Raw genomic sequence first — 19461 nt, 5'->3', positions numbered from 1 at the left:
CCTTGCCCTCTGCCTCAGGTCCCTCCCCTGCCACCAGTCAGCCCACTAACTGTGAAGAACCCTAGCCTGTCACACGGCTCTCCTGCACAGACATGCCCTAGGTGTTAGGGCTGGCCAAACATGTCCTCAGGCCTGCCTCAGGGCAGCTGGGGAGTACAACTATGGTTACTGGAAGATGAGAGGAAGAAAGAGGAAGAAAAGTCTAACAAACAAAGATGTCTCTGCCAGCATTCCTATCCCCAGGTCATCTTCACTGTCACCAGAGGCCAAAACACCAGGGGCCAGGCTCTTGCCCAAGTCTGTCTTCATGGCTTTTAGCCCTTCCTACAGCAGTTACTTCTGAATGGTCCTAAAAGTCTAATACACATGGGGATAGGGGGCCCCTAATGGGATGCAAGGCTCCTTGGCTCTGGGGGGCTCCTGAACATGGCTTTGGAGCTGCTACTGGGAAACGTCCCCAGAGACCCAGCAACCCAACCACAAGCATCAGAGTCAGGGATCCTAGAAGCTGCCTTTCAGGACTGGCAGACAGGGCATTTTAAAGGGCAGACGGAATTTGCTTTTGGACTTTCAGGTGCAACAATAAATGCATTCTCCGTCTTGAATTTAATTTTACCTAAGTAAATCTACATTAAAAAGCACAATAATAATAAATTTTGGTAACGTGTAAACAGACACCTGAGGCTCCAGGTGTATGAAGTGCCAAGCAGCAGGGCTAGGCAATGCCCTTCTGGCCATAACCTCAGGCCTCAGCCTACCCTGAAAAATGTGTTCTGTCACCTTCTCCCTGGCTCTGTTCCTGTCCTCCTCAGACCTGGAACTTTCACACTACCTAACACGGCAGCCCTAGCCATTCTCCTCAAGCACCAAGACCCCACTCCCTCAAACCATCCTTCTTTTTTCACGTTTAAAACTCCCATTCCCTCAGCAATTTTTCTTACCTTGAAAAAGATGTGTGTGGGGGGGAAGGTGATATGCTAATGATAACCAGGCATGAATGGGAGATTCACAAGGTGACTTACTGAGTTCAGAAGCATGTTTACCTTCAATGAGGATGCTCAGATGTGCCTTAGCATCAGGAATGCAGCTCTGCCTGTAGAGGGTCACCCACTGCGACAGGCAAGCTGGGGAGATAATCTCGGGCCAAAGGGCTACCTACCTAGCACCCCCAAACAAATACTCTTCAGAGGCAGTCTGAGCTCTAATGCCAGCCTTACCCGGTCCACCAGGGACAGGTGTGTCTCCACCACTGAGTCCCCCACCCCCTACTGAAGGGGGTAGCCAAGCATTGGCCAGAAAGCAGCAACAAGGAGGGGTGAGTGGCGATAGGAGAGACACGCTCACCTGATGGGATTCATGTCAGGCCGACTGGGCTTGGAAACAGCTTTCACAAATTTCTCAGCAAGCTGAATTCTACAATTCAAACAGAGTGTCTCAGCGACAAGCAAAGGTCCAGCAGCACCCCTATCTCCAGGGCATTTTCACAGCACTAGTAGGAGAACACTCCCCAACCTACAGCAAAGCTGCCCCAAAAGGCAGCGCTCATGTCCTCCCGGAAGCCCACCCTGCCCTCCTCCACTGACGTCTGTCTTTATTCAGGCCCTCTCCTCTTCCTGGAATCTGACCTCTAATTTCACTATGTCTTGGCTGGTTTTCCAGAAGTGTGTCTTCAGCTGTGCTCAGTCACCTCCACTAGACATCATCTTTACTGTATCTGCCTGCCCCTTCACCTCAAACCCCAGATACTACAGTGCACCCACTCAGATGAACTGCCTCAAACAGGACCACCCAAGCACAAGCTACATTCTTCAGAGAAGACCCTATCTTTCCACAAGATAGCCTGGCTCCCCCGTTCAGTAGCGGGTGGCGGGGGTTCAGTGGTGGAGACATAGCTGTCCTTGGTGGACCAGGTAAGGCTGGCATTAGAGCTCAGACTGCCCCTGAAGAGTATTTGTTTGGGGGTGCTAGGTAGACAGCCTCTTGCTCAGCCTTAACATAGACATCACCTCTGATCCGAGGAGATGTGGAAAAATGGAGTAAGCTGGTATCAATGACAATCAAGACCCAAGCCCTAGCATATTCTGTCTAGCCAGTGGGTGGGAGAGGAAAGCTAAAGACGTCTTTGGAGAGAGAAGACCAGTTAAGGAAGGGGCCCAGCCTTGGAGGCTTCCTGCCCACCGAGCCTGTGGGCCCACCTCCACCCTCCCACTCCCGGGGCCCAGGTCAGACCGCTGGTTAAAGTGCTGCTCCCTCACGTCACTGCCATTCAGCACGAGGACATCGAGGATGTGGATGGCACTAATCTTCCGCTGGGCCTTCCCCTAAAAGGACAAGTACATGGCCACCCTGCGAGACACTGGCCTTAGCCTACTCTGCCCACCATGTCATATTGGCTCCTTTCTACCCAAGGCCAGGATAATGGAAGGGCAGGGCTCTAAACACAAGTATTTCTCTTGCTTCCCTCCCGGCTGATTCTCAGCATTAGACTGGCTTGGGCTCCTGAGGCTTTGGGTGACAAGCCCTCTTGAACTTCAAACCCAGTGAGGCTGCTGCCACCATGATACTCCAACTCGGGGCCTGGCTTCCCACCCTGTGCCAACTGCTCCCATTGACAGTTCTGAATGTCACCCATATGGCTATAATGCCCCAAACTCCTGGGAAATAATAAGTAGCTTCCTTCCCAAGGAATCCCTGGTCAAAGAATAAGTCAGCTACCAAAACAACACCAAGCAGGCCCACTAGGCCCTCCATAAACAGAAATAATCAAGGACTCCTCCTACACACATAGAGACTGTGGTTATTTCTCCCAGAGTATACCATGGCTTAGAGTAACTGCTCAAGGAGACAGAAGGGAAAACTACACAGCCTTCCCCCAGCCCTGGGCCCTGTCAACTACCACACACAATGTAACCGAGTTAACTCAGGGCAAAGGGCCAGACTTAGCAGTGCCCTGCCTGGTCCCCCAGCTGGCAGAGCAAGAACACGTGAGCAGAACCACCTCTGACCTCCCCTTTCAGCTCATGGACAATCTCCACAGAGAGCAGAGTGTCCCGAGGTAGCTCTGTCTTCAGGTCCAGCTTGACCCAGCGGTCTGATTGGCGGCCATCCCATGTGTAGATCTGGGACTTCTATATGCAGAGAGAAAAGATCAGGTCAGGCAGGCACGGAGATTGAGGGGTGAGAGGCTCAGTTCTCAAAAAATTAAGTTGGTGGCTGCAACTGATGGGTTTGGGAAATGTCAGAGAAAAATGTCTAGGTGAGATTAATCTAAGTTATACGTCAGTGACGATGGCAGTGTCATCCTTCGCTGCCTCGGCAGAAGAGAAGCAGAGGTTCTGGCCTGTTCTTCTGGTAGGGAACAATCCCAATGCAACAAAGTGCACCATTCCAAAGGCATAAGTCTATGACTGTGGCCCTTAAGAAAGAATGAGTTTGGTGTGTGTTTGGGATGGGTTTGGTGAAGGGTCCAAAAAGCAAAGAGTGGGGAGAGAAAAGTAAAAGGAGAAAAGGACAAAGTGTGAGAGGATGCTGGGAGTAAATGAGGAGGAAGAGGTAAAATTATGTAGAAAGACAAGTCAGAGTTGAAAGAAGGAACAACTTCACCCAATGAAGTTAATTAAGATAGAGCACTGCTAAAGCTTTCCCTCACCTCATTTTAGACTCCAAGGGCCCCTGAGTAAGGACATGTACTGTCTTTGCAAGATAGGGTGCGGCATGGGGTGGAGTGGTGCTGCAGAGAAGTGGCTGTATGTGTCCAAGCCAGATGAGCCTGCTGGCCATCCTGCTAGCCTGGGAAGCACCGTATCACAAGACACAGGGTAGTGTTCCCCTCAGCGATCCAAGAGGGGGGTCAGACAAATAAATGCCTTGCATAGAGTTCAATAAACAAATACATGAGTAAGTGAAAGAATGAATGAATGATACCTGACTAACTCAGAAGAGAAAAGGGAATGAAGTTCTAAGAAGTATCTTCACTGAGGCCCAGAACTGTCCAAGACAAGTCAAGCCCTAGCTCCTGGCTGAGAAGGTATGTGCCCAAGAGAACATGCACCCAGTGTGGCAGGCAGCTTGTCCAGGTCCCACAGACAGAGGGGACTGCTCAGCCATGCACGCTGGAGAGGGAGCCCAGCTGCAGACTTACCCCCAGGCCAATGAGGAACTTCTGCTCACTGCCAGATACCATGCAGCGGTAGTCCAATACAGGGCGGATCTTCTCCAGGGTTTTGGAGGTTAGCAGTGTGGGCTTGTAGCTGAAGATGTCAATCTCAGTGCCCTATAGCCATGAGTCAGAGAAAAAACTGCTGCTTTGGGGGAAGGGACAGGTGCTCAGTATGGGTGCCTACAGGGGGGTGGGGGCAGGTTGGGAGAGGTAAGGGAGGGGAAGCACTTGCTCTCTGGATTGTGCTCCCCCATCCCCTTCTCTACCTAACCACGCACTAAATGGGATCTATTTCCTCCTTGCTCAGAGTTTTCCTTTAGGACCTATTAGAGGAAGCTGGAAAAGGAAAGAACACCGAGTCCCCAAGTACAGATAGATTTACCAGAGCTATAAGGAAATGTCACCAGAATATAAAAGCTGACCCTTCAATAAAACTGAAGGCAAGGATTCTCCAGCAGTTGGTTTGAGAGCAGTTAAGTGGTCTCTCCACCCCACTCATAAAAATGTACACATGGTGTTCTTCTGAGGTCATCTTAAACCTCATTCTCTAGTCCCTGACCCCCACGGAACTGGCATATCGGCCCATGTTCTGGGCCAGATTTAAATGAGATCCAGGGAAAAGCTGGAGGTCAAGCGGTAGGAAACACTGAAGGCAAAAGAATTTCAAGGACCAGCTTACCAGAAACAGGCCTGGCCCCACCACAGAGCCACTCTGGCAGCCCCTGTTTGGCTCTCTGCCCAGCTCCCCTGCTTAAAATCACACCACACTCCCCAGAGCATGAGAAACTGCACCACCTCTGAGCAGCAGGAATGTGAAGCACACGTACATCTCAGAATAAGAATCATCAGGCAACCTGATGGGCTCTTGGGCAACTCCAGACCCCCACCCCAAAGCTTCCCAACTGTGGCAGCATCAGTCCAGGCCCTGGAAGCAAGGAGTGGGGCCTATACAAGCCCTCTGGAGGCCAGGCACCTGGGGGTTTCAGTGATACCTTCCACAACCATGGTTAAGGTCTGTAACTTTTTATTTCCACCACAGGTACCAAACTTACCTGGATTAGCTCAAAGAACTTAGATTTTGGGTCTGAGGAAGAGGGAGCAACTCGAGCTTGGTCTGGGATCTGAAATGAGACAGCATGGAGCTTTGATTTTCAAACACCCTTCTGGCCAAGGCTGTGTGTGCGTGTATGTGGTCAAGAGGATAGATTCCAACCGGGGAAGAGGAAATGGCACAAAACAAAGGAGGACGGGATAAGGAGGACAGAGGTGGATAATTCAGTCCCCAATCCCTTTCAGATCCTATGGCAGCACACGCAATAACACGTCCCTCTGTGGTCAGTGTTGCTACTTGGGGGCCACGAGCAGCAAAATGAGGCCTGTCCACCTACCACCCCTTATACTTTCTGACCCAGCTCTAGGGCCAAACTGACAGGGAAACTGTCAAGGAGATAATTCCCAACAATGCCAAGACACCTAGCCCTGGAATCCTGTGAGGGTAGACAGGTGTTTTTGGGCTGAGGAGACCCTAAAGAAAGCATTCTTCTTTACAGCTCTCCTGCTAGAGCAACAAGTGCCTGGGGGAGATGCTCACCCCCCAGAGTCGGAGGCACTCTTTCCGGATCTCTGCCTGCCGAGGCTCACTCAGGGTCCTAGGAAAACAAAGCCAGCAAGTTGTTAAAACCTCCGGAAGTACAAGTACCCTACCCTGCACGCCCCTCGGAACTCCATAGAGAAGTCTGCAAGAGTGAGCACGTGCACGCACACACAGAGGCCGTTAGCCCAGCTTGCTTACAACATTTACATAGCCCTGCCTCTTAGATGACGGGAGCTCAGATGCACAAAGTGGAATTACCTCCCATTCCCACCACAATGGGAAGGGAGGAGACTGCCCTCCTGACCACCCTGGATGCCAGGATCCCTCCACACCCTTCTTCCAGCCACCCATCAGCACGTCTGACTCTCCCTCTGCTGACACAGGCCACATTAAGCCCATCCCATAGGATGTCACCATGTCCCGCAATGCTAAACTAGCTTATGCTCACCTCCTACCACAGCTTTTCCTTGACTAGTCCCACCTCTCAGTGCTCCATGAATAGCATGCATTCTACTCACACTATGCCACTCTACACCTATGATACACTGTTAGTAACTTTTCCTGTATCCTTTCCTTGGCTTACTCTTATCTGCCCAAAGACAATATAACCTTTTCAAGGGCAAGGTTCATGCCATGTTTCTCTGGAATCCTTCACAGACCACAGCACTGTATGAGATGAAAGAGTAGGTTTTTTTTTTTTTTTAAATAATTTTTATTGTGCTTTAAGTCAAAGTTTACAAATCAAGTCAGTCTCTCACACAAAAACCCATATATGCCTTGCTACACACTCCCAATTACTCTCCCCCTAATGAGACAGCCCGCTCTCTCCCTCCACTCTCTCTTTTCATGTCCATTTCTCCAGCTTCTAACCCCCTCCACCCTCTCATCTCCCCTCCAGGCAGGATATGCCAACATAGTCTCAAGTGTCCACCTGATCCAAGAAGCTCACTCCTCACCAGCATCCCTCTCCAACCCACTGTCCAGTCCCATTCCTGTCTGAAGAGTTGGCTTCGGGAATGGTTCCTGTCCTGGGCCAACAGAAGGTCTGGGGGCCATGACCACCAGGGTCCTTCTAGTCTCAGACCATTAAGTCTGGTCTTATGAGAATTTGGGGTCTGCATCCCACTGCTCTCCTGCTCCCTCAGGGGTTCTCTGTTGCGTTCTCTGTCAGGGCAATCATCAGTTGTAGCCGGGCACCATCTAGCTCTTCTGGTCTCAGGATGATGTAGTCTCTGGTTCACGTGGCCCTTTTTGTCTCTTGGGCTCGTAATCGCCTTGTGTCCTTGGTGTTCTGCATTCTCCTTTAATCCAGGTGGGTTGAGACCAATTGATGCATCTTAGATGGCTGCTTGCTAGCGTTTAAGACCCCAGACACCACTCTTCAAAGTGGGATGCAGAATGTTTTGTTAATAGATTTTATTATGCCAATTGACTTAGATGTCCCCTGAAACCATGGTCCCCAGAGCCCTGCCCCTGCTACGCTGGCCTTTGAAGCATTCAGTTTATTCAGGAAACTTCTTTGCTTTTGGTTTAGTCCAACTGTGCTGACCTCCCCTGTATTGTGTGTTGTCTTTCCCTTCACCTAAAGTAGTTCTTATCTAAGAGTAAACAAACAATACTTTTTTAATGTTTGTTGAAATGCAATAAACAAAGACCTCAGGAGAGAGGAGCAGACAAAATCTTCCCTTGAAACAGGTGAATTCTGGAAAAGTGGGTAATACTCACGTGTCTTGAACGAACGCATGGATTTTGGCCAGAGCTTTGATCTGCACACTGCAGTGGCTAAAAGCAAAAAAAAAAAAAATTGACCTCAGAAGGCTTACCAAAAAGACAGCCAAAAGACATCAGGACACAGAAATTTACTTGGATCAGTGGCCATCTGTATTTGGGCGAGGGGCTGGAGAGCTGAGAGAAAATCCCTCTTCACTGCGCCCTGAGGCACAGGTACATTGGGCCTGCTGAAGGCTGAGGGCAGGACAGAACAACTAAATCAAGCCCTCCAGGCCTCAGATCCCTTGTAAACAAAGAGTTCCCATCCCACCCTTAAAGATTTTGAAAGCAGTGGTGAACTCATTCTAAATAAAGCAACAACAAAGCCAGGTCCAGTTCAACTACAGACTAGACTAACCAGACAACCCACCTACATAACAGCCACCCTTCTCTGAGCATAACTATAACCCACTTTAGTCTCTACTGCTTTTTTACACACATCTGCCATTTAATCAAAAATTACGAGACAGACACATGAAGGAGCCCAAAAGTGTGACTCACTGACAAGACAGAAAAGAGTCCAATAGAACAAGTCCCAGAGATGGCCCAAATGTTGGAATTATCAGACAGGGCATTTACAATAACTGATAAACATGTTAAAGGATCTGATGGAGAAGATGGAGAACAAGTATAAAATTATGGAGAATTACAGGAGACAAGTACAAATTACTTTTTAAGAAGGCAAATGAAAATTCTAGAAATGAAAAATATGATATTAGGATTGAAGAATGATTTTGATGAGTTTATCATCACACTGAACATGGTAGAGGAAAGAATCAGTGAACCTGAAGACCTGAAGAAAGGTCAATAATAACTTGAACTGAAATATAAAGAAGGGAAAAGATGAAAAAAAAATCTGAGATCTGTGGGACAGTATCAAACACTTTAACATAAGTATAACTGGAGTTCCAGAAGCAGAGGAAAGAACAGGACAAAAAATATTAACATGATGATGTCCAGCAATTTTTCTCAAATTGATGAATGAAATCAATCCACAGATCCAAGAAGCTCAGTGAATTCCAAGCAGATTGAAAACAAATAAAATCACATCTAGACACATCATGGTCAAACTGCTGGAAACAAAAAATAAAGAAAAAAATCTTGAAGGCAGTCAGAGGAAAGAAGACACATGACATATGGGGAAACAATGGAAACAATAATGGCTAACTTCTCATCAGAAGCAAGGAAAGCAGAGAATAACAGAATAGAATCTTTAAAATGCTAAAAGGAAAAAAAAAAGGTCAACATTAAATTCTATATCCACTGAAAATATCCTTCAAAAATCAAAGTGAAATATATACATTTTCTAAGAGATAAAAAGCTGAAGGAATTAGTCCCTGGCAGATTTTCACTACAAAAAGAATGCTAAAAGAAATTCTTTAGGCCAAAGGGAAAATATCTCTGACAGGAACTTGCTTCTGTAGGAAAGAAAGAACATCAGAAAGGGTAAATATGTCAGTAAATATCAAGAAACTTTTAAAGATAATTATACATATACAGGTAGGTTTATGTGTCTTTAAATTTCTTTAAAAGACTATCAACTCTTTAAAAATAGTAACAATGTAAAAAGTGGGGTTATATCAAATATACTGTTGTAAGACCCTTACGTTGTTCACGAAGTACTTGAATTTTCTTTGAAGGCAGAATATAAGTTAAAAGGTGCACACTGTAATTTCTAGAGCAACAACTAAAAAATTACACAAAAAGTCATTAAAAAAAAAAAGATAAAAAGAATACTAAAACATAACAAATTCACCCCCAAAAGGAGGAGGAAGGGAAGGAACAAAAAGCAGACAAAATAAACAGAAATTAAACACCAAGATAGAGGATTTAAACCCAAATGTATCAGTAATTGCTTTCAGCATCAATGTACTAAACACCACCATTAAAAGGCAGAGACTGTCAGGCTGGATAAAAAAGTAAGACCCAACAATATGTTGTTTACAAGAAACATATTTTAAATTAAATTATTTAAAATAAAATAAAAAATATAGCAGTTGAAAATAAAAGGACAGAAAAAGACATGCCACACAAACAGTAAGCGTTTAAGAAAGCTGATGTGGCTATACCACTATCAGGCAAAGCAGACATCAAGACAAAGAGTAATACTAGAGATTAAAGGATATTTCATAAGATAAAAGGTCAATTCATCAAGAAGACAAAATAATCTGAAAAGTGCATGTGCCTAATAACGAAGATACTAAATAGAATGAGGAAGTAAAAATTGAAAAAAATGAAAGGGAGAAATACACAATTCACTTATCATAGTTGAAGGCTTTAATACCCCCGTCTTGGCAATTGACAGAGTAAGTAGTCAAAACATCAGTTAAGATACAGAAGATGTGAAAAACACTATGAATCAACTTGACCAAATTAACATTTATAGAAACTATATCCAACAGCGGAAACCCTGGTGGCATAGTAGTTAAGTGCTACGGCTGCTAATAAAAAGGTTGGCAGTTCAAATCCACCTCTTTGGAAACTCTACTGGGGGCAGTTCTACTCTGTCCTATAGGGTTGCTATGAGTCGGAATCGACTCGACGGCAACGGGTATATCCAACAACAGCGGTTGGAATATCCATCAAGACAGATCATATGATGAGCCATAAAACAAGCCTCAATAGATTTCAAAGGATTAAAATCATAGTATGTTCTCTGACTATAATGAGATTAGATTCCAATAAGGTATCTCAAAAACCCCAAAATATCTGGATATTAAATACCATACATCTAAATAATCCATGAATCAAAGGACAAATCACAAAGGAAATTAATATTTTGAACCATATGATAATCAAAAGACAACATAACAAAACTTTTGAGATTCAGCTAAAGCCGTCCTTAAAGAGAAATTTATAGCATTTAAATCTATATATATTAGAAGAAAAGACTAAAATCAATGAAGCTAGAAAGAGAATAAATTAAGCCCAAAGTAAGCATAACAACAGAAATAATAAAAATAAGAGTGCCAGGTCACTAGTTCGTTCTTTAGGAAAAAAAAAAAAATTTTTTTTTTTTTTTTAGAAGATGAATAAAATTGATAAACCTCTAACAAAATTAATCAGAATAAAAGAGAGAAAACATAAGTTACCAATATAAAGTAACACAGAAGGAATATTACTAAATCCTACAGACATCGAAGATAATAAGGGGATATTATATGAACTTTATGCCCATAAATTCAACACCTTAGATGAGTACACATTATTAACTGAAAAGCACAAATTCATTGAAAACACAGAAATCTGGAGATTTCTATATCTGTTAAGAAATTGAATTTTAAAACTTCCCAGAAAGCAAAATCCAGGCTCAAATGGCTTTACTATTAAGTTCTATCAAAGACCTAGGGGAGAAAAACTACCATTCTTACACAAATTATTTCAGAAAATGGAGGAGGGGGAAACACTCCCCATGTCATTTGATGAGACCAATATTAACTGTGACAGAGATTGCCAACATCAAATGTTGGCAAGGATGCAGTGCAATCAGAATCACACTTTGCTGGGTGCAGCCACTTTAAAAAATTGTATGGCATCATTAAAAAAGCTAAATGTACATCTACCCTAGGGTATTCAGCCAAGAGAAATTAATACCTGTCCACCAAAAACCTTGTGTAAGAATATCGCACCTTTATTCCTAACAGCCCCAAACTGGAAACAGCACAAGTGTCCGGACAGATAAACTGTGGTATACCTATCCACACGATGGAAAACTACTCAGCAATAAGAAGGAACAAACTAATGCAACATGAATGACTCTCAAAAACATTACGCTGAGGGAAAAAAGCCAGATACAAACATGCATACTGTGTGATTCTTTATATAAAGTTCTAGAATGGGAAAACTAGCCTCTGGTGATAAAAATCAGAAGAGTAGTTACTTTAGGGAGAGAAAGGGGGTTAACTGGGGAGGAGCGGAAAGAAATTTTCCTGAGGTGATAGAAATGCTTTTTTTTTTTTTTTTTTAAAACCTTGATAGGGTGTGGGCCCCACGGATGTGCGTGTGTATCTGCCAAAACTGACTGAAAGGTATGCTTAAGAGCCGCACTTCACTTAAGGAATTATACCTTAATTTAAAAAAATGGTACAAAAAAATTGCACAAATAAATCAAAAAGGACTTATAATAATAAAGTTACAATGTAAAAATGAGTACGTCTGCAGAACCATAAATTTGAAAGAAAAATAAGTTCCCACAGAATAAAAGAATCAAATATAACTTGTACAAATAAAAAAACTGTATCCATGGAAAGAAAGAAAGAAGTGATTAGGTACGGCATTGCTTAAACACTGTGCTGTTGGAAGCATTAAGAAGTTCAGTTCTGCCATGTATTCGTGCATACCCATAGCAGATGGTGGCACGGTTCAGCAAAAATTGTTCTGTAGCCCAGAACCAACGCCCAACTTTCCTGATTGTCGGCTGGTCCCTGGGCCTGTTTCCTCACCTACAATGTCTGCTCCACCTTGGTGCTGAGCATTACTATCAGATGGAGAGCTAATGAGGGAGTACTATGGAAAATTAAAATACCATGCAATGCTGGATGAGCTGGAAAGAGCAGGATAAAGTCAACTTCCTCCCGTTCTGATTCTCCAGGGTCACCCATACCTTCAATCTTCTATGGGAGACTTGGAAATGGACCTATAGATATGGCTTTTGAAACAACTGCTTGATCCCCTAAGAAAGCACTTCCTATTGATTCATTGCTGCTCTCAATCCTCCAAACTACCTCAAAATACCTTTCCCTAAGGCCTGCCCACTTACAGAACAATGTGCCAACTGCCACAGCTTTAAATTATTACCACTAAAAAAGGGAGGGGGGCAACTAATGGTATAATTAACGGTAAAATACAAACAAACAAAAAATAGCATTCAGATCACCCATCTGAGCAACTCATGAACTGGCAAAAGCTTTGGTACCAGAAACTTCCTAAGCATGTTGTATACTTGCTCTCCAGCCATCTCCTGCCTCTGCAGACAGGGGACTTCACAAGGCAACCACAAAGATGGCCTTCTATAAATAGAAGCAACTAAAGGGAAATTATTCCAGCTTCCAAGGACACAGGGCAAGGTTGCTCCCTGTCAGGTTTTGTTATCACACTTGGGCTCCTGTGGACAGGGCCACGCCAGCCAGGGACTCACCAGCTGCCCTCAGGATGGGACATGGGAGCAGGACGAGGGTCCCCGAGGTAACCAAAGCCCAAGGAGCCCTGAAGCCGGCAGAGCAATCCCAGTTACCAATTTGTCAGGATGCACAAAGTGATACCAAGAGCCAGTCACTCAGACCTTCATTCTCTAGTCTTCCTTGATACCCCAAGCAATGCCAGCAAAAAGCACCTGGTTTGCTTACCTCTCGTTGGACCGTATCATGTAGTCAGTAAATTCATGGTCTCCCTTGATCACCTCCAAGGGGACCACAAGGTTGACATCAGAATCTGTGTTCCGCAGCTGGTTGAGTTTAATATTCACTGAGAAGAGGTAATCCCGCACGTCATCTATGCCCACCTTCAGGCCCTTGCACACCACATACCTGGCAAGAGATATCCCATCACTCCACTGAGCAAGATCTTCCTCCACGCACATTCCTTTCCCCACCGACCCCTTGCCGAGTCATGAAGCTAAAAGGGTTCCTTGTTCAGCCTGAAGTTTGTGCACAAAGACTAGCACTGACCCCTTGTGCTGCAAAAGTGCACCTCTAATCCCGCCTTTTTGTATTAGGCTGTTTCTACTGTCTACGGCAATGGCTCCCACCTGCCCTGGGCCAAGCTGGCTGCATCACCATCACCTGGGGAGTCTGCTAAATTACAGACCTAGCGAATCAGACTTTTTCCAGGGACAGGGCCCAGAAATCTGTTTTTAACTAGCCACCCGGAAATTCTGACTGGCTGCATCCTCTCTCACATTATTTGAGGGCACTGCATCCCACCTGGAGTGTCAGCAGTGCCTCTGACTGGCGACCTCCTTGCCCCTTCCCAGCACACGTCCCTCCAGACATCCTTATTACTGGTCACCTTCTCCATCCTGGGCCCAGCTGAGGATCCCACCTACATGCATGAATAAGTATCTTGGAGAAGGAGACAGGCTGAGCTGGCACATCACAGGACCATTAAGATCCCCAAATCCTGACTCCTAGTGTCTCTAATCACTTCCCTGATGTCAAGAGTTTTAATGCAGTTTGAGAGGTCATGCCAGGGAGATGCCCCAGGGTTCACTGTTCTGACATTTAGCCAACTAGTGTGGTTAAAAGAAGGGAAGGCCTCACCTCTCTGAGTTGGCTGGACGGCTGGTAATTGGCTTAAAGAGACATACTCTTTCAAAGCAGCAGTACAGCAGGTAGATGAGCCCCACGCTGAATGGTGTGAACAGGTCAAAGGTTTTACAGATGAAGTGGCCTCCTGGATTAGAGAGGAAAAAATCAACAGCAGTCAGTCAGTTTTACTCCAGGAGGTGAGTAAAGTGGTCTCAGGGGATAAGTACAGCAACGTCAGAACACCTGGGTCCATTAAAAGTCTGTGGCAATTTAAGAGGTTAGAATCAGCTTTAGAGAGTACTTTGGGGATTCCATAGAACTTTCTTCCCTAGGTTTCTCGTTTAGCCACGTTCCACTTGATATATAAATAGTTACATTTCCAAGGCAACACATGCACATGCTCTTGTCCAAATTGGCCTCTGGCAGGTCCTGGGGGGAGGAGACAGCTGAGGAAGTGTTACCTGTCCGTACAACGGACAGCGCCATGAGGAACTGACACAGCAGCAGCTGCTTGCTGAGGATCTCCTGCAGGTTCTCCTGCCCTTCCACTGAGAAACCCTGAAAAGAGAGCACAAGGATAGGAGTAGGAAAGAGAAATGATGAGGACCAAAAACAACATCCCTACCTCATCTTCATCAAGGTTTCTTCAAGTGTGTTCACTGATCACCACCATCTGACTGACAAAGACATAACTCAGTGTTTAAATTATCTTAGCAGGGTCATGTGGCCAAGCACGAGCATGACAGATAGAGCCAGCATGAGCACCCAGGTCCGCCTGCTGAGTCAGTGCCATTTTTCTGTTTATCACTCCCAGAGGATGGAACCGAGTTTAAACTCATGTGGGAATTCGAAGGAAGAATAATGGAGAACAGAGACAAAATATTGGTTTAGCCACAGCCAACTACAAGATAGGAACCAGAATGCCTGGTGAGTCCCAACAAGACCCAGTGAATAAGTGTGGCATGAGTCCTCCACTTGGAGTCACCCAATTGCTGCACTGCCCACTGAACAGGCCCCAGTCTGGGGACAGGAGAAAAGTTAGCACTGCTCTGAAAGATACAGTAATTGCTCTCGGCTGACCAAGGGTTTACTCACAGTACCCCCCTGACTGTCCCAAGATTATGGAGCCCCTCCCTCTAGCTAGCAGGCTCTCTATGGCCAGGGTGTCTGCTCAAAGAAAGTGTGCTGCTGTTCCAGGGTAGCCGCCCTCCTCAAGAGATCTCAGCAGAAAGCAGAGATCCTTGTTATATAAAAGTAAATACTCCCAAACTCATTCTATGAAACCAACATCACCCTGATACCAAAGCCAGGCAAAGACATCACACAAAAAAAGAAAATTACAGACCAACATACCTCATGAATATGGACATAGAAGTTCTCAACTATAAAGCACATAGGGAGCAGTTACGGAGACTTCCTAGACATATCCAAACACCTCACGGGATTGGTTTACCAGGTTAAAAGGCTTAGGACCTTAGTTTTGTGGGACAACTTGGTCAACTGGCACAACGTAGTTCATACATACTCACTTGGTGAGTAGCATCTGGGGTCTTGAAAGCTTACAAACAGCTATCTAAGATACAACTATTGGTCTCCACTCATCTGGAGCAAAAGAGAATGAAAGAAACCAAAGACTCAAAGAAGAAACTAGTACACAGGGCTAACACCCCACACAAATCACAGCCTCATTTAGCCTGAGACCAGAAGAACTAGATGGTGCCCAGCTACCACTACTGACCATTCTGACTAAGGACACAACAGCAGATCCTGGATAGAATGGGAGAAAAATGTAGAACAAAGCTCAGATTCCTAAAAAAGGCCAGGCTTACTGGACTGATACAGGCTAGAGGAACCCTTGAGACCATTGCCCTAAGATACCCTTTGAACTTGGAACTTAAACCACTTCCAGAGGTTTCCTTTCATCCAAATAAGATTGTTGTTAGATGCCCACTGAGTCACTTGCCTCTTCTACTATCTAAATAATAGATTGGTTTATAAAACAAACAATATCACCTGTGAGTACTGTGTTCCCTTAAATAATCAACTATATCAGATCAAATGGTCAACATTTACCCTAAGGCAAAGATGAGAAGGTAGGAGCGGCAGGGAAGCTACATTAATGGAAACAGAACAAACAGAACGGAAATGAGAATGCTGACAGATTGTGAAAAATGTAACCAATGTCATGGAACAATTTGTATAAAAATTACTAAATGGGAACCTAATTTGCTCTGTAAACTTTCACCTAAAACACAATAAAATATCTTTTAAAAAAATTCTCAACAGAATTCAACAACATATTAGGAAAATCATACATCACGATAACGTGAGATTCGTAGTAGGAACACAAGGGTGGTTCAACATTAGAAAATCAATCAATGTTATTCATCACATAAACAAAACAAAGGAAAAGAATCATACGAGCATCTCAATTGATGCAGAAAAGGCATCTGATAAAATCCAATGCCCTTTCCTGATAAAAACTCTCAACAAAGTAAGAATAGAAGGGAAATTCCTCAACATTATTCTCAATGGAGAAGGCTGAGACCTTCCTCTTGAGAATGGGAATGAGACAACGATGCTCATTATCGCCATTCTTATTCAATATTGTACTGGAAGTCCTACCCAGAGCAATAAGGCAAGAAAGGGAAATAAAAGGTATCCAAATCAGAAAAGAAGTAAAACTATACTCACGGATACATGATCCTAATAGAAAATCACAGGTATTCCACAAGAAAGCTGCCAGATCTAAGGTAAGAATTTAGTAAAGTTGCAGGGTACAAGATCAACACACAAAAATCAGTGGAGTTCCTCTACACTAACAAAGAGAACTCCGAAAAGGAAATCAAGAAAACAATACCATTTACAATAGTCCCCAAAATAATAATATATCTAGAAATAAACCTAACCAGAAATATAAAAGACCTATATTTGTAAACTATAAAACACAAGAGACCTACGTAAACGAAAGGACATTCCATGCTCATAGATTGGTACGCTTAACATGTGAAAATGTCACTACCCAAAGCAATCTCTACATACAGTGCATTCCTGATCCAAATTCCGACAACATTCTTTACTGAAACGGAAAAACTAATTACCAACTTTATATGGAAAGGATAAAGGCCCCAAATAGTCAAAGAAATATTGAAGAAGAACGAAGCAGGAGGTCTCACACTCTCTGACCTCCAAACATACTATACAGCCACAGTAATAAAAATGGCCTGGTACTGGTTCAATGATAAACACATGGACCAGTGGAACAGACTTGAGATCTCAGAAATAAACCCATCCGTCTATGGACAAGGGATCAAAGTCCCTTCAATGGGAAAGAAATAAGTCTCTTTAACAAACGGTGCTGGCAAAAACTGGATATCCATTTGCAGAAATATGAAACAGGATCCATACCTCACACCCTACACAAAAACTAACTCAAAATGTATCAAAGACCTAAATATTAAGCCTAAAACTATAGAGTTCCTGGAAGATAACATAGGGACAAAACTATGGCACCTAATTTTTTTCAAAAACAGGTTATCAAACACAAGTACAAATGCACAAACAGAAGACAAATTAGATAACTGGGACTTCATAAAAATTATTTATCCTTTAAATATTATCAAAAAGACTTTATCAAAAGAGTAAAAAGACAACCTACCGACCAGGAAAAAAATCTTTGGGAACCACATATCCAACAAGGGTCTAATCTCCAAAATATAAAGAAAACTTCAACAACTCAACAACAAAAAGGCAAGCCAATTAAAAAATGGGCAAAGGATATAAACAGACACTTCACCAAAGAGGACATTCAAGCGGCCAAAAAACACATGAAAAAATGCTCACCATCTTCAGCCATCAGAGAGCTGCATATTACGCCTACAATGAGATACCATCTCACCCCTGCTGAAACAGCACTGATTTAAAAAAAAAAAAAACAGGGAACAACAATGCTGGCAAGGATGTGGAGAGATTAGAACTCTTATCCACTGCTGGTAGGATTGCAAAATGGTACAACCACTACGGAAAATGGTATGGTACTTCCTCAAAAAACTGGAAATAGAAATACCTTATGATCCAACAATCTCACTCCTAGGTAATCACCCCAAAGATCTAATAAGAGACACGAACAGACACATGCACACCTATATTCACTGCAGCACTATTCACAATAGCAAAAAGATGGAAACATCCTAAGTGCCCATCAACAGATGAATGGATAAACAAAACATGGTACATACGTACAACAGAATAATATGCAGCCATAAAAAAAAATGATGAGTTCTCAAAACATATTATAACGTGGATGAATCTGGAGAATATTACACTAAGTGAAATAAGTCAATCACAAAATGACAAGTATTGTATAATCACACTTTTATAAAACTAGAATAGCTATATATAGAGATCAACGTTCATTGGTGGTTACCAGGGATGGGGTGGGGGGACCATTCTCCAGATAATAGACACTTGACACTTGTCATTTTTGGTGATGGGAAAAGTAACACCGAATGTGGGTGAAGTGCGCACAGCCTGACCAAGGTAAATGAGCTCACTGAGAAATATACAAGAGAAAAGGACATTTTTGGTAAAGGTAAGACAATATAATCTTGCAACAACAACAAAAACAATGTGCAGTTATGTATGTATACATACGGGTGTATATGTACGCAGACACATATAGATGTACGCAGACACATACAGATGTACACAGACACATATAGATGTATCTACATGTGTGTGCTGCCGGCAAGTCAATTCTGACTCCAGTAACCCTACAGGACAGAATAGAACTGCCCCATAGGGTTTCCAAGGAGTGTCGACCTTTTCGTTAGCAGCCATAGCACTTAACCACTACGCCACCAGGGTTTCTAACAAAACACATAGGCACGCAGTTATGGATACTTCTTAGATATGTCCAAACACCTCACGAGTTTGGTTTTTTGAGTTTGAAGGCTTATGACCATAGTCTCATGGGACAACTTGGTCAACTGGCATAACATAAAGTTTATGTTCTACATCCTACTTTGGTGAGTACGATCTGGAGTCTTAAAAGCTTGTGAGCGGCCATCTAAGATACAACTATTGGTCTCTACTTGTCCGAAGCAAAAGAGAAAGAAGGAAACCAAAGCCTCAGAGAAGAAACTAGTCTATAGGACTAAACGTCTCTATGAACCACAGCCTCATCTACCCTGAGACCAGAACTAAATGGTGCCTGGCTACCACAACCAACAGTTCTGACCACCGCCACGACAGACTGATCTTGACAGAATGAGAGAAAAATGTAGAACGGAACTCTAATTCTTTGACAGTCTGGATTTACTGGACCTGTTAAGACCAGAGGACTCCCCAAGACTATCGCCCTGAGATACTTTAAACTTTGAACCAAAACTATCCCCTGAGGTCATCTTTTAGCTAAATAACAGATTGGCTTATTAAATAAATAATATAAGCCATAAGTACTGTGCTCCTTTAAAAAATCATCTATATAAGACCAAATTGTCAACAATTACCCTAAAGAAAAGATGAGAAGGTAAGGGACAGGGAAACTATATTACTGGAAACAGAACTAGAACAGAACTAATAAGCATGTTGACACTCTGTAAAAAATGTAACCAATGTCACTGAATAATCTGTGTAGAAATTGTTAAACGGGAACCTAACCTGTTATGTAAACTTTCATCAAAAACACAAAG

The 19461-nt window shown here is 43.6% G+C and overlaps 1 protein-coding gene across 2 annotated transcripts in view; it reads right to left on the bottom strand.

Moving 5' to 3' along the window:
- The window catches only part of CMTR1 (cap methyltransferase 1), a 50331-nt gene that overhangs the window by 4280 nt on the left and 26590 nt on the right, over positions 1-19461 (bottom strand). For both annotated transcript variants that reach the window (XM_049890889.1, XM_049890898.1), the window contains 10 exons: positions 14230-14326; positions 13781-13913; positions 12869-13048; positions 7479-7535; positions 5751-5808; positions 5212-5280; positions 4142-4273; positions 3006-3128; positions 2230-2321; positions 1345-1413 (listed from right to left, as the gene is read on the bottom strand). In XM_049890889.1, the coding sequence (XP_049746846.1) occupies positions 1345-1413; positions 2230-2321; positions 3006-3128; positions 4142-4273; positions 5212-5280; positions 5751-5808; positions 7479-7535; positions 12869-13048; positions 13781-13913; positions 14230-14326 (1010 nt within the window). The remainder of the gene's footprint in view (positions 1-1344; positions 1414-2229; positions 2322-3005; positions 3129-4141; positions 4274-5211; positions 5281-5750; positions 5809-7478; positions 7536-12868; positions 13049-13780; positions 13914-14229; positions 14327-19461) is intronic.

The sequence above is a fragment of the Elephas maximus genome, chromosome 1, assembly GCF_024166365.1.
Source record: "Elephas maximus indicus isolate mEleMax1 chromosome 1, mEleMax1 primary haplotype, whole genome shotgun sequence".
Lineage (NCBI taxonomy): Eukaryota > Metazoa > Chordata > Mammalia > Proboscidea > Elephantidae > Elephas > Elephas maximus.
The sequence above is the reverse complement of the archived record's forward strand: the minus strand, read 5'-3'. Positions and strand labels throughout refer to the sequence as shown.